This window comes from Oncorhynchus tshawytscha, linkage group LG31, assembly GCF_018296145.1.
Source record: "Oncorhynchus tshawytscha isolate Ot180627B linkage group LG31, Otsh_v2.0, whole genome shotgun sequence".
Lineage (NCBI taxonomy): Eukaryota > Metazoa > Chordata > Actinopteri > Salmoniformes > Salmonidae > Oncorhynchus > Oncorhynchus tshawytscha.
In genome coordinates this window covers 12,255,159-12,270,213 of record NC_056459.1, presented here as the reverse complement: position 1 = coordinate 12,270,213, position 15,055 = coordinate 12,255,159, and the positions used below count along the sequence as shown (strand labels likewise).

Below are 15,055 nucleotides of genomic sequence, written 5' to 3'. Positions count from 1 at the left end.
ATCCATTGTGGTCAGGCTGGCTTTGTGTTTCATGTACTGTATGGCTTAATTGCTTTGGTCTTATAAAAGCTAATCTGCCAGACTCCTGCCAACTACATACAAGTAGTGTAGTACAAATGGTTGAGTTAGGAAGTATGATTAGAGACTTTGAGTCTGAGAGCATGCTCTAAAATGTGCTCTGAATAAATAGAGGTAGACTAAGCAATATGACATCATAATGTTGCTGCCCTGCCACCTTCTGCTATACAAAAACAATTAGCTCTTCCCAATTGTTGCACTCCCTTGAGGCACACATGCCCACATTGGGGAGAGTCAATTGTGCAAGCCATAGGGCAGATTTAAATGTTGTTGTTGATTTCTGTAAGCAGGATGCCCCACTGTGTATGATGATATCTTATTGCTAAGTCTACCTTTAACTTCATTCTAGGTCTGTTCGGAACTTATTAAAGTTGTGTTTCATCACCTGTAGCCTGGCATAGGCCTTCTGCCCGTTGCGTATCTCCACAGACTCTGCCTCGGCTGGGAGCTGGACCATGGAAGGCAGGACCTGTGCTGAGTCAGCCAATCGGCAGTTGACATAGAGTTCCATGTGGAGGTGGTTTCGTTGGAGCCCACCCACACGGAGGATGAGTGACTGGGTGCGTCCATCAGAGAGGCCGGGGTTCTGGAGGTTCACTGTGTGGAGTTTACCATCCTTGCGTACGTAGCGCACCAGAACTGAGAAACAGAGAGGATTCTAAGATCAGGTAATCTCTTGTAGACAGATCTATGTAAACATAACTGGTACCATAGAATCTGCCGGGAAGAAATGGGATACGTTGGATAACGAGCAGCAGTAGTTCCTGTGTTTGGATTTTTCATCACTGGTTATTTGGACAAATCACAATTTCATAGGTGTTAGCATCTTTCAAATTACAGAAGGGAAGGGGACATTCAGTCCATAACCCGCAATCTCTCTTGGACAGATTCTCGTGAAAAGATGAAACGGCAATAATCTAGTAGTTCCTGGTTTGGAGTTTTAGACGTTGATTATTTGAACGAATCAGGATTGGATGAAGTCGGTTCATAAACTGGTGGGGTGATTTTCAAGCTTGTGTATGATAAACACTTTCCACTAGATTCCACAGCCACAAAGTCAGAATTGGCTATTCGATAAAAATTCATACAAATACAATAAAAAATGTTTTTTTTGCTAAAGATAAACACAAGTGAAATGAGCGGGAAGGGAGGTGTTTAGCCAAGAGTTACCATTTGCGAGGGAGAAGACTAATCACAATTGTTAACAGCATTCCCCCAGAAAATAAAACAGGAAATTACACACTTCAGGGGAGAATTTTACTTCTAGGTAACCGAGATTAACTTGCCTGTAATTTAGCAAAGAGAGAAGGTGGAGATCCTCGTTCCGGTTCCGCTCCTCGTTCTAGTATCTCTTAATCCCTTCTCTTAAAATGTACTGTATGTACCCAGAACATAGAGATCAGGCAACCCTGAGCATCATTGAAGTTAACCTACATACTGTAGAAGAGTTTGTAGAACGAGAGCTCCATATGAAAAAACAACATACATATTGTTAATTGTTTTGCAACTATCTTAGATGTATGGGTGTAGGGGCTAGGGGTCGATTGGGGAATCCCACTATTGGGATTGGATGATTGTGTCTTAGTTATAGGCCATGAAGAGAATCAATTTAGGCTACACCAAAATATCTATCTACCACACTTCCCTCCCTATCCCCTCTACTGACAGTACACCCTACCTTTGTTGACCTTGCCCATGAGGGCCACCTCCAGGTACTTCCTGTTGTCGCCTTTGTTGTAGACTCCCAACAGCACTCCTCCCAGTTTGGGCGGCAGACGAAGAGTTGACACCAGGTAAAGGTCCGACACGAAGCCCAGAGCCCCCGACATCTTCCCCACCGCGGACGCACTCTGCCTGGCATCGTGCAGCTCCAGCATGTCAATCACTGAAAGATGGAGAGGTGGTGGTGAATTACATGGGTCCAGTTGGAATACTTTGGAAATGCCTCCTTAAAGTGTGCACGTGTGTCGGGTGTGAAGAGGAGGAGGGATGGATAGTGATGGAGAAGGTAGAGAAAGAGGGATATTGCAATAGAGAGAAAATAGGCATACACAAAAGAAAGAAGGCCAAACAGAGGACACAAAAAAGGAGATATCGGATGGAGTAAGAGTGAAAGAGAAAATATGAATGAATAGACAAATGGGGGATTCATCCTTTTTGCGTTTACTGCAAGGGTTTTTTGAGAATTTATAAGCCAGACACAAACTCAACACCTCGTCTTCTTTCTGTTCCGTCGCCCCTGCCACAAAATAAACACTGTCACTGAAAAGACCAGCCTTCGCTGTCACTGTTGGTGGCAGAATTTATGTCTGTCATTAAACTGGGTGCTGCTGGAATCTTTTCTTTATGAGACGTCTCTCCATTTATGGTGAATTTCAGGGGGGGTTATAATGGTAAGTTATTGGCCATGGTTGGCAATGGCGACTGGCGTGGGGCTGCAATATACATTATGCTCCTTCGCTTAAAAAAAAAACGGTTTCTTATATTTGTCTATGAAGATATTGGAAACCCCTTGAGAGGTTGGAAATACTGCAGGGAGAAAAACATGGGGTGCAGATGACAGGAAAAGTCTTAAAATGCTTGTAACCATCATGAGTTGCAAATGTGTGCAGCAACAGAACGCAGACAAAAAAAATGTCACGTGTAACATTCTCAATTGTTGTAACAAGTATGTTCAAGGCCTAGATAAGAGTCCATTTATCCTATGAGCATTTTGCCTGAGCTCTCGTCCAGGTGAGTGAGTGAGAGAGAAAGATGACAGACGTATCGGATTAGACATTCCAGCCTCTCTCTAATCGTTCTCGTGTCTCCCTAGTGGCTGCCCATTCAGCAATCTGACTAAAGCCAAAGACATCAGGGGTGCCTCTAACCACTAATTCTCCCCTTGCAGACGTCCGTCTCTGTATATCTCCCCCCTTATAATACAAGCCCAGGATTTGTTCAGTCTGAATTATGTTGAATATAGACCTGGACCTAATGTGTGACCAACTGCGTTCGGACCCAGTTCTCTTGCACGCCAGAAGATTAGCTAACTCAGCTAAAACCTTCATGTGTCAGCCAGTTACAGTACTCATCTCTTCATGGTTTACCAAATCACCAGTTAGTAATGAACCTTAGGATTTAGTTTAGCGGGTTAATACAGTATTGTGGTGTGCAGGAGACCCAGGTTCAAACCAATAATGTATATAAACCCAGGATTGCTGATGCTATGTATTGGCTAATGAGAGGATTTGAAGCAACCGGTTGGCAATATTGGCACTCCTCAGAAGAAGCAGTCCTCGATAGGAATGAATGGAATTCTACAGTATTTCATTTAAATGTTTCAAGAACAAAATGACATGTATTTCAGTATTGTTTTGTGGTAGTTGGGGCAGTATCATAACGAATAGCACAAAATTGTACTTTAAGGATTTATTTTATGTTTAGCTCACATATAATTTAAAAGTATGCATTAAGATGTATGTAATATAATAAATGTAGCAAAAATAAATGTAGACATGAATAAATGCATTTGTATAGCTTCCAAAATGTTTTTTTTTTACAGTGGTGGGGGAGTGCCATGTTGGAGGCTTGAAAACAGCGCCCCCTGTCAGTCATATAGTGTATATATAAATCATTGGTTTGAACCCAGTTGGTCACATCAGCACCCCAGGCATTCCATGGCATCTTATTCCATTGTCACACAATGCTAACTCCTCTTGTTGGTCACCTTTGCTTTCAATCAATTTTTTCTCACTCTCTACCTTGGTCTCCTCCCCATCTCAACTGCTGCGTTGCTTGTTGGTTAGTTCTACTTGGTCTCCTTTTTATTTTCTTTGATGATCTTCCTCCAAGTCCTTACCATCTCACACTCATTCTCTCTTCAGTCTTCTCCCATTCTCTCTCACTTCAGATATTCACTCTGACACATGGCTGAAAGTCAAAGCTGCAAGAATTGATTGGGGTAGAGCTCAACATCATTGTAAGTCCCGCGAGTCGGTCCTGGCTTGCAAAAACAAGGCTCTCTGCATTTGATATCCCCCTTACCAAAGTTATTTTAAAACATTTTTTATCAGCCTCCACTGTTTGATCGAATCCGAAAGGTCTCCTTCCGGACACCCTCTTCTTTACTCTATCCCCAACTTTCAGAACACTATTAAATCACTTGTAAACTTGGGATGGGCTTGTTCAGTAGACCAGAACACTTACCACTGCAGATAGAAATGCACCGTATAGAACAGATTCCCAATTGTATAGGTGACGAGTGAGTCCAGTCTATACCATTTCTATCTGCACCATTCTGAATGTTCAGTCCCACTTAAAGCAGCCCTAGTGAATGAAAAGGCAGGGCAGCAATGACCCTAGGGGTTAAGCATTTGTGAGGTGATCCTTCTGTTGGACTGTTGTACGGGCCAGTAACCATTAGTAATCCGTGTGATGGACAGGTGTCATTAGAATATCTCTTTCTCGCTCTCCCTAAGTCATAGTTGACATGCGCACACCTTGAGCTGACAGCCATTCGAACGCTGCATCATCGTTGTGGGCATGTCCCTGTGAAAACCTATTGATGCCCATCATCTGTTTGGCCCCATTGCACCATATGGTTCAGCAAACACCTTCTAGTGGGAGGCGGACCCATCAGTGAGTGTTCCTTGTTTCACTGGTTGAATCTTATTGCTATCTTAAACTACATTTAGCAGGACATCTGGTCATCTCTATTGTATAGAGACGGCAGCCATTGTATGCAGAATTAAGAAGGAAAAGAGTAGGCTAGACATGTTTACCATTTCAAGTTTAGGAGCTTTTTATAAAGCAAATGTATGCTTAATATGCAATTTATTATTCTGATGGCATTGCAATGTAATGATAGAGATGATGTAATACGCAGCCACAAATTGAAGGAAAATAGAAGGGGGGATTCTGGCCGGGGGGAGATTTTCGGCACAACACGCAACAACAAAAAAGTCCTTCATTTGCATGACCTCAAATGTTGAAGAGGTCGTGGGCGATGGCAAGCATTCCACAAGAGCACACATTTCGTGTTTGCCACATAAGTGTCTATTTTGTCTATTTTTAATACACTCGAGTCTATAGTGGTTAAATTGAACATAGCCTAATCATAATGCCTCAACAGCGCGAAAGTGAATTTGATAGGAATTACCATAATAATCATGAAACTTTTTACATATAGGTTGTGGCATACAGCCACTGAACGATGCAGTGGCTTCACTTACAATACAATTAAAACTAACATCAGAATACTATTTTGTCAAATCATGCGTTATAGTTTTCATTACCTTGCATTTCTGAAGCCCTGGTCAAGCCCAACAGAACCGCCGCGCTCGCAAGCAGCAAATTTAGCACAAACCTCACCATATCCATCCTCAAGGCACAAGGTTTATGAACGTTACCTAAATAATCGAATGTATAACTTTTCAACTGTGACTACACCGAAGTAACGAAACGTGAGTGGGAGTGTGTGAAGAACACTCCTCGACCGGCACGCTGACCAGCGCCGGTGGAGTTGTCAAGGAGTTTAGGCACGCACAGCCAGGCAGGTCAGCGGGTCTCGCTCGTGATCCGCGCAGCTTGGGGTGTGCTGCACCGAACACTTTCCCCATCTCCCAAATGAGAAACATGAGCTGGTCTGCGAGCTACTACAGACAGTGAACAGGGATATTGCCTCTGTGCGCTCCCTGTCTCCAACTTGCATACTGATAATCTGAAAAGTATTCAAACGAAATGAAAACAAATATCACTTCTTACTGTACATGAATTGCAATCACACAATTAATGTTTAATTATGGTGCAATGATTCCGTTTCATATGTGTGCATACATACGATTTGCTTAAGAGCTGGTAAATACGGGATATTCATTTAACAATAGCACCATTTTTATAAAAAATCATCCCACAGGATCTAATTGACAATCCTACTAGACCAGGTCCAAACACCCAAACTTTACCCATGACAACATTGGGAATGACCTGCCAGAAGCTTTGAGAATTATCTTATGTATTTATGAAAACTTGTTTTTTTGGTTCAAGTACCACTGTTGAGATTATGTCATGGCTCTGGGCTTTTGCCTTCAAGTTATAGTTTTCTTTTCTGAAATAATGTGGTTGTAGATTGATTACTGAGACTGTTTAAACTAAAGTACACTTAGTGTGATTTCATCCATATGTTGTGTCTCATTGGCAATGTTTTGGCCTACAATGTACACAATGACAACACACAGGTCAAATGATGAATGTGGAGACAAAACATATGGTGAAAATAATATCGCCCTCCTTGTAGTAGTTGCCTGAAGTGTGGCTCATAGAACACACAAACAATGTCAGTTGGAGCCATTTTTCAGCATATTATTAAGTGTACTGTATTTCACTGTTTATATGCTTCAGTTCAACCTCAGCGTAAGAACCAGGGTGTGTTTAGGAGGGTGTAACATAACATAACATTCAGATAGGTGTATATTGTCTCTCCAAAGCATTTCTAACAAAAATATTAAATGCAACATGCAACTATTTCAAAGATTTTACAGAGTTACAGTTCATATGAGGAAATCAGTCAATTTAAATGAATTCACTAGGACCTGAATCTATAGAATTCACATGACTGGGAATACAGATATAATATGTTGGTCACAGATACCTTAAAAAAAAATGGGCCTAAAGGATCTCATCACTGTTTTTCTGTGCATTCAAATTGCCATTGAGAAAATGCAATTGTGTTCGTTGTCCATACCATAACCCCACTGCCACCATGGGATACTTGGTACATGACGTTGACATCAGCAAACCGCTCGCCCACACAACGTCATACTATCTGCCCAGTAGTTGAAACTGGGATTCATTTGTGAAGAGCCCACTTCTCCATAGGCCATCAAAGGTGAGCATTTGCCTGCAGTCAGGTCAAGACCCTGATGAGAACGACGAGCATGCAGATGAGCTTCCCTGAGATGGTTTCTGACAGTTTGTGCAGAAATTCTTTGGTTTTGCAAACCCAGTTTCATCAGCTGTCTGTAATGAAGCCCTTTTGTGGGAGAAAACAAAATTCTGATTGGCTGGGCTATGCCCTCCCAGGCCCACCCATGGTTGTGCCCCTTCCCAGTCATTTGAAATCCATAGATTGGGGGATAATCCATTTATCTCAATTGACTGATTTCCTTAAATGAACTGTAACTCAGTAAAATCTTAGAAATTGTTTCATGTTGCGTTTATATTTTGGTTCAGTGTATAAATGTGTTTTTTTTCTGTTGTGAAAGATACCTTCTCTGTGTTAAACTAAAGTCTGTCTCCTTCCCCTTCTTGGAAAGATCAAGCAATTTAAATAACAACTTCCAGTTAATATATCTGCTGTACTGTATCATTCTGTCTATGTTTTCCATTGTGATTTTAGGGGTAGGGTAACATATTTGAAGCTTGGAGAAACTGGAATGTTGGCAAACATACAACAAACACCTTGTGACAGATGGTTCAGCATTTTTACTTTTAATGACCTGAAATCAAGTCAAAATTCTGTTTGTATAAGTGAAACCTGACAAAACATTTCAGAAAGTGGCTCAACCCTCATAACCTCTACCTGAAAGAAAGAAACCTGAAAAAAGAAAAGGCATACCATTCTTGAATTAAATTAAAGCGTTCTTGAAGATTCTGAGACAAGAAAAGGTATGCCTTCCTGGGATGTCGAGAAAACAAAAATCAAGCACCAAAAACAGAGACTGCATAACTAGGCATGTTTGTGGATGCCTAGAAGTGGTCTGAACTGACAGAGGATTATCGTGCATTGTGGGAGATTGAGATGTTTGAGGAACGTAATTCCTGTCCATCTATTCTCCGTCAATATGCACAGAATAAGTCAGAGAACGTCCATTTTTCCCTCACAACACCTCCTTCTACCTGGTCCTACACCGAGACAGTACTGCTCATTCCTCTTCCTCTTCCTCTTCCTCGCCTCCTTCTTCGATGTGGCGGGGTCCCACTAGCGCTGCCTGCGGTCGGACGTGCTGGATGCTGACAATCCCCATCAAAATGGCGTAGCCCAGCATCGAGCCCATGGCGAACAGGACCGACAGGATTTGCTTGCGTCGTTTATGGGGCTCGCTGTCAAAGTCACTACTGTCCGAATGGACTGACACCTTGTGAATGGGTGGCTCTAAAACAGAGAAGAAAAAACAGGATGAGAGTCCAAGAGCAGAAAGCATGAAGTCTCTGCACACAGTGGATCTAACATTTTAGCAATAGATTCTCAATACAGTTAAGCGTTTTCAGTGTTTTGGAATTGAGTATCAGACTGCTAGACTAGGCACTCAAGATCAGCATTTTTAAACTCTGGTTCTCGAGTATCCCAAACAGTACAACTTTTTTTGATGTAGCCACGGACAAGCACACCTGAATCAACCAGTCAACCAATCATCCACTTGACTATTTGAAATCAGGTGTGTTTGTCCTGTGCTACAACAAATGTGTGTACGGTTGGGGGTACTGCTGGAGAACCGGAGATGAAAAATAATACTCCAGGGAACTTACCTCCGCCCTCTGAGGGGAAATAGAGGATGAGGATGTTGGTACAGTAGTGCCGCAGGTTGTCTAGGGAGTTGAGGTGTTGCTGGAGTTTCCCATTGGGCAGCTTCACCTTCAGCAGGGGGGCTAGGTGACCAAACACATAGGCATCCAAAGAGGATGGGCTGTGGAGACAATCCACAAATGACAGTATACACACACTCATATGAAAGACAGTGTGGCAAACATGTTATACATGCAATTTGTTTGCAGTTTGCACACAGCAGCCACTTACGAATCCCCGAAGAAGAACTTGTGTGAGCCCAGCCGTTGAGAGAGCAGGGTCATGCACTCTAGCGCATCCTGGTAGAGCTGTGGAGAAGATGAAAAGCCCCTAGACAACCATCAGCATGGACACACAGGGCATTCACAGCCTGATCAGCTGTATCTGCATTCATGAAAAAGGTAGTCAGCGAGCAAGTGCCCATGGGGCTTATTTACAAACCATCCTTCAACGAAGCCAGAACATTGTTGTGTGTACAGTTAAACCAGAGATGGGCAACTCTGCCAAGGACCAGATTTGCCCATCCAGAGTTAGAGTCAATAAAGTATAGCATAAAAAAACAATACCCCCTTTACCATGGAGATAAACCACCTGACCCAATTACCATGTGTTGTGAAAACACAGACTGTTTTGGCTTTTTGGGATTACTATGAACTACCCTCTCCATGTCAGTGTACCAAAGAGCCAATTCAAGGGCCTCTATCTAGTAATAGCTAGCTGCCATTTTAATGATAATAGTCCTTCCATAGACTTGACTGTATAACCCCTAATTTATGCGGTGATACTCGTTTTTCACCTCCTTCTCAAGACCCTCTTTCATCACTCCCCTCCATCTCTTCATTCTCACCATCTGAATAAACTCTTTGTAAACTCTTTGTTCCTCTCTTCTGCATCAACCTCTTCTTCACCTTCTATCTCTCCCCTCCACCTGCTACCTGCCCATTTGCAGAATCCCATTGTGTCAATTCACACGCTCTTATCTTCTTCCATAATATGTCTTTCTCACCCTCAACCATTCCTCCTCACCTCCTTCTCCAGCTGCTCCCCAGGCTCCAGTGTGGAGTCTCCCCTCACCAGCCTCAGCCTTTCCAGTTGCTGGTTGTGAATGCGGTTGGGCAGCAGGAAGTTGAGTGGGAAGGGGATGTTCTCGGCGTACCAGCGCCGCGTCACGTCCACATAGTTTTTTGAGTCCACCCACTGTGTGTAGATCTGAGGAGGGAGATGGAGAGAGACAGAGAAAGGCAGGGACAGACACATACAGTGCCTTCAGAAAGTATTCATAACCCTGGACTTTTTTTTTATAGACTGAATTTAAAATTGAGATTTCTTTTGTTACTGGCCTACACACATATAATTATCATCCCTCAGTTGAGCAGTGAATTTCAAACACAGATTCAACCACAAAGACCAGGAAGGTTTTCCAATGCCTCACAAAGAAGGGCACCTATTGGTAGATGGGTACAAATAAAAAAAGCAAACATTGAATATCCCTTTGAGCATGGTGAAGTTATTTATTACAGTTGGGATGGTATATCAATACACCCAGTCTCTACAAAGATACAGGCGTCCTTCCTACCACAGTTTAATGACATTGTAGTTACTCCACAAGACTAACCTAATTGATTGAGTGAAAAGGAGGAAGCATGTACAGAAAACAAATATCTCAAAACATGCATCCTGTTTCCAACAAGGCACTAAAGTAATACTGCAAAAAAATGTGGCAAAGCACAAAGTGTTATGTTTGGGGCAAATCCAATAAAACACATTGCTGATAACCACTTTCCATATTTTCAAGCATAGTGGTGGCTGGATCATGTTATGGTTATGCTTGTAATCGTTAAGGACCGTGGAGTTTTTCAGGATAAAAAAAATAAATGGAATGGAGCTAAGCACAGGCAAAATCCTTGAGTAAAACCTGGTTAAGTCTGCTTTCCACCAGACACTCTGAGATGAACTCATCTTTCAGCAGTACAATAACCTAAAACACAAGGCCAAAACTACACTGGAGTTGCTTACCAAGAAGACAGTGAATGTTCCCAAGTGGTCGAGTTACAGTTTTGACTTAAATCTGCTTGAATCTATTGCAAGACTTGAAAATGGTTGTCAAAGGTGTAACATGTATTGACTCAGGAGTGTGAATATTTATGTAAAAGGAGACACACTATATATACAAAAGTATGTGGACATACATACCCCTTAAAGTAATGGATTTGGTTATTTCAGCCACACCTGTTGCTGACATGTCTATAAAACTGAGCACACCGCCATGCAATCTCCATAGACAAACATAGGCAGTAGAATGGCCTTACTAAAAATCTAAAGATGTCATAGGATGCAACCTTTCCAACAAGTCAGTTGGTCAAATTTCTTCCCTGCTAGAGCTCCCCGGTCAACTATCAGTGCTGTTATTGTGAAGTGGAAACATCTAAGAGCATCAACAGCTCAGCCACGAAGTGATAGGCCACACAAGCTCACAGAATGAGCGAGTAAAACTTGTCTATCCTTGGTTGAAACTAGAGGTCGACCGATTAATCGGAATGGCCAATTAATTAGGGCCGATTTCAAGTTTTCATAACAATCGAAAATTGGTATTTTTGGACGCCGATTTAAAAAAATGTTTTTTTTTACAACTTTATTTAACGAGGCAAGTCAGTTAAGAACACATTCTTATTTTCAATGACAGCCCAGCAACGGTGGGTTAACTGCCTTGTTCAGGGGCAGAAAGACAGATTTTTACCTTGTCAGCTCAGGGATTCAGTCTTGCAACCTTATGGTTAACTAGTCCAACGCTCTAACCACCTGCCTCACGGGGAGCCTGCCTGTTACGCGAATGCAGTAAGAAGCCAAGGTAAGTTGCTAGCTAGCATTAAACTTATCTTATAAAAAAAACAATCAATCATAATCATTAGTTAACTAAACATGGTTGATGATATTACTAGTTTATCTAGCGTATCCTGCGTTGCATGTAATCGATGCGGTGCGCATTCGCGAAAAAGGACTGTTGCTGTCCAACATGTACCTAACCATAAACAGGTGAAATTGTGTCACTTCTCTTGCGTTCATTGCATGCAGAGTCAGGGTATATGCAACAGTTTGGGTCGCCTGGCTCATTGCTTACTAATTTGCCAGAATTTTACGTAATTATGACATAACATTGAAGGTTGTGCAATGTAACAGGAATATTTAGACTGATGGATGCCACTCGTTAGATAAAATACGGAACGGTTCCACATTTCACTGAAATAATAAACGTTTTGTTTTCGAGATGATAGTTTCCGGATTCGACCATATTAATGACCTAAGGCTCGTATTTCTGTGTGTTATTATATTATAATTATGTCTATGATTTGATATTTGATAGAGCAGTCTGACTGAGTGATGGTAGGCAGCAGCAGGCTCGTAAGCATTCATTCAAACAGCACTTTCGTGCGTTTTGCCAGCAGCTCTTCGCTGTGCTTCAAGCATTGCGCTGTTTATGACTTCAAGCCTATCAACTCCCGAGATGAGGCTGGTGTAACCGATGTGAAATGGCTAGCTAGTTAGCGGAGTGCGTGCTAATAGCGTTTCAATCGTCACTCGCTCTGAGACTTGGGAGTGGTTGTTCCCCTTGCTCTGCATGGGTAACGCTGTTTTGAGGGTGGCTGTTGTCAATGTGTTCCTGGTTCGAGCCCAGGTAAGAGCGAGGAGAGGGATGGAAGCTATACTGTTACACTGGCAATACTAAAGTGCCTATAAGAACATCCAATAGTCAAAGGTATATGAAATACAAATCGTAGAGAGAGAAATAGTCCTATAATAACTACAACCTAAAACCTCTTACCTTGGAATATTAAAGTCTCATGTTAAAAGGAACCACCAGCTTTCATATGTTCTCATGTTCTGAGCAAGGAACTTAAACGTTAGCTTTCTTACATAGCAAATATTGCACTTTTACTTTCAACACTTTGTTTTTGCATTATTTAAACCAAATTGAACATGTTTCATTATTTATTTGAGGCTAAATTGATTTTATTGATGTATTATATTAAGTTAAAATAAGTGTTCATTCAGTATTGTTGTAATTGTCATTATTATAAATAAATGTTTTTTGGTCCTCCAATAATCGGTATCGGCGTTGAAAAATCATAATCGGTCGACCTCTAGTTGAAACACTTTCTACCGAGTTCGAAACTGCCTCTGGAAGCATCAGTACAATAACTATTGGTTGGAAGCTTTATGAAATGGGTTTCCATGGCCGAACAGACACACACAAGCCTAAGATCACCATGTGCAATGCCAAGCGTCGGCTGGAGTGGTGTAAAGCTCTCTGCCATTGGACTCTGGAGCAGTAGAAACACGTTCTCTGGAGTGATGAATAACACTTCACCATCTGGCAGTCCGACGGTCAAATCTGGGTTTAACGGATGCCAGGAGAACATTACCTGCCCGACTGCATAGTGCCAACTGTAACGTTTGGTGGAGGAGGAATAATGGTCTGAGGTTGTTTTTCATGGTTTGTGCCAGGCCCCTGAAGACCAGTGAAGGGAAATCTTAAAGCTACAGCATAAAATGCCATTCTAGACGATTCTGTGATTTGTGGCAACAGTTTAGGGAAGGCCCTGTGCACAAAGCCATGTCCATGCAGAAATGGTTTGTCAAACATATTTGGGATTAATTGGAACGCCAATTGCGTGCCAGGCCTAATCACACAACATCAGTGCCCGACCTCGCTAATGCTTGTGGCTGAATGGATGCAAGTCCCTGCAGCAATGTTCCAACATCTAGTGGGAAAGCCTTCCCAGAAGAGTGGAGGCTGTTATAGCAGCAAAAAGGGGCACCTACTCCATATTAATGCCCATGATTTTCAAATGAGGATGTTCAATAAGCAGGTGTCCACATACTTTTGGTCATTTAGTGCATTTCATTTTCAATACATTCGCAAACGTTTCTAAAAACATGTTGTTTTCATTGTCATTATGGGGTACTGTGTGTAGAAGAATTTTTTAAAATCCATTTTGAATTCAGGCTGTAACAACAAGATGTGGAATAAGTCAAGGGGATATGAATACTTTCTGAAGGCACTGTAAATGGATGTAGGAGGAGGAGAACAGAAGAGGCAGGTACCATAGACTGCGACCATAAAGTACTGCTAGAGCAACTACAACAAATGATCAAAGGCACGTTATAGAGCCAACACACAACAATGAACATCAAATGCAACTTTTTTCAAAACACACCTGTGATCTTTTCAAGGTGCAGAAACGTGCGTGTTCCACACTAGCTCCTACCCGGTCAACACCATAGGTTATCAAAAGGTCAACTCCCAATACCAGACAGAATTAATAGGACAGGACCACCCTGACTTTCCAATATGGGAAACAGTTGATCCTATTGTTGAAAATACTATCAATGGCTAGGACTCCAATTTTGAAAACTGGATGTTCGAAGACATAATTCATGCGATTTAACCAGGGGCACAATGGTATTTAACCTGACCATCTTGGGGTGCCATTTTCCTAATAGTAAGGCTACACTGCTGCTCTATTCCCAGGGGCTCAGTGCAGATGCAAGGGGTCACCCCAGGTATGGTCAAACATACTTGAGACTCTTCATCTTGTTTCCAGACGCATCTCCTTCCCCTCAGAGACAACTTCTGTCGACTGTTTCATGATTTATTTATTTTTACACAGGAAGCCAGACACTTTTATACAGGAAATGCAGCACAGGTTGGGCACAGTAAACTTATGAGGATTCTCCGCAGGGCCCAAACAGTAAACACAGGCAAACCTGTCTTGCTCAATCACTGTCCCTGAGCCATGTTCCAATTTCCATATTAGCCTACTGATAAGAATGCATGCCCAATACATTGCTGCACACTAAGTGGTATGCTAGAATGAAAATTGGTACATTACCATAGAGCTGGGTACTATCGCTGCTAATCAATGCTCAATTAAGCTTCAAAAGCTTTGACGATGAATGCCTACTTTCCCTTCAACATTAAGCTGAGTAGAAATCTATTATTTCACAGTTCTAAAGCATATTTCACAATAACTTACTTTTCTTGTAATATTAAGAGAGCAATTGCATTACCAATACCTGGCATTTAACCTTGCCCACTGAAGGTCATGCCAGGCAAAAGCATTTAAAAAAGGTGACATTGATTAGGAGTGGGTCATATGCTGACCACACAGCTCGCGTCGCAAAATAAATGTACACATACATGTTTTTCAAATCATTGCACCCACACTGCTCGCGCACGCCAACGAGCGTCTGTGTTGCCAGGCGCTAAAATAGAAGTTTGTTCTATTTGTGACGATGAGCGTGGTGCAAGTTCTGCCTCTCCCATCGCCTCATTGGTTTATAGACGCAGATACCCACGTGCCATCTCCTCATTGGTTATACCCACATGGTTGATTGAAAGACGAATTATGGTCGGTCGTCGTCGTGGTAATA

General features: G+C 42.0%; 2 protein-coding genes across 5 annotated transcripts in view; both read right to left on the bottom strand.

Annotated features, from left to right (window-relative positions):
• The window catches only part of LOC112229692 (thrombospondin-3b), a 33,301-nt gene extending 27,632 nt beyond the window's left edge, over positions 1 to 5,669 (bottom strand). Inside the window, exons 1-3 of the mRNA XM_024395663.2 lie at positions 5,355 to 5,669; positions 1,757 to 1,963; positions 464 to 717 (exon numbers count right to left, since the gene is read on the bottom strand). Coding sequence (XP_024251431.1) covers positions 464 to 717; positions 1,757 to 1,963; positions 5,355 to 5,439 — 546 coding nt within the window. The 5' untranslated portion in view covers positions 5,440 to 5,669. The remainder of the gene's footprint in view (positions 1 to 463; positions 718 to 1,756; positions 1,964 to 5,354) is intronic.
• A 1,858-nt stretch (positions 5,670 to 7,527) lies between these two features.
• The window catches only part of LOC112229699 (metaxin-1), a 30,078-nt gene continuing 22,550 nt past the window's right edge, over positions 7,528 to 15,055 (bottom strand). For 3 of the 4 annotated variants that reach the window (XM_024395678.2, XM_042310304.1, XM_042310305.1), the window contains 4 exons: positions 9,650 to 9,832; positions 8,855 to 8,931; positions 8,587 to 8,744; positions 7,528 to 8,212 (listed from right to left, as the gene is read on the bottom strand). In XM_024395678.2, coding sequence (XP_024251446.1) covers positions 7,983 to 8,212; positions 8,587 to 8,744; positions 8,855 to 8,931; positions 9,650 to 9,832 — 648 coding nt within the window. In that variant the 3' untranslated portion in view covers positions 7,528 to 7,982. Of the gene's footprint in view, positions 8,213 to 8,586; positions 8,745 to 8,854; positions 8,954 to 9,649; positions 9,833 to 15,055 lie in introns of all 4 variants that reach the window. The other variant, XM_024395679.2, reaches the window with a different exon arrangement.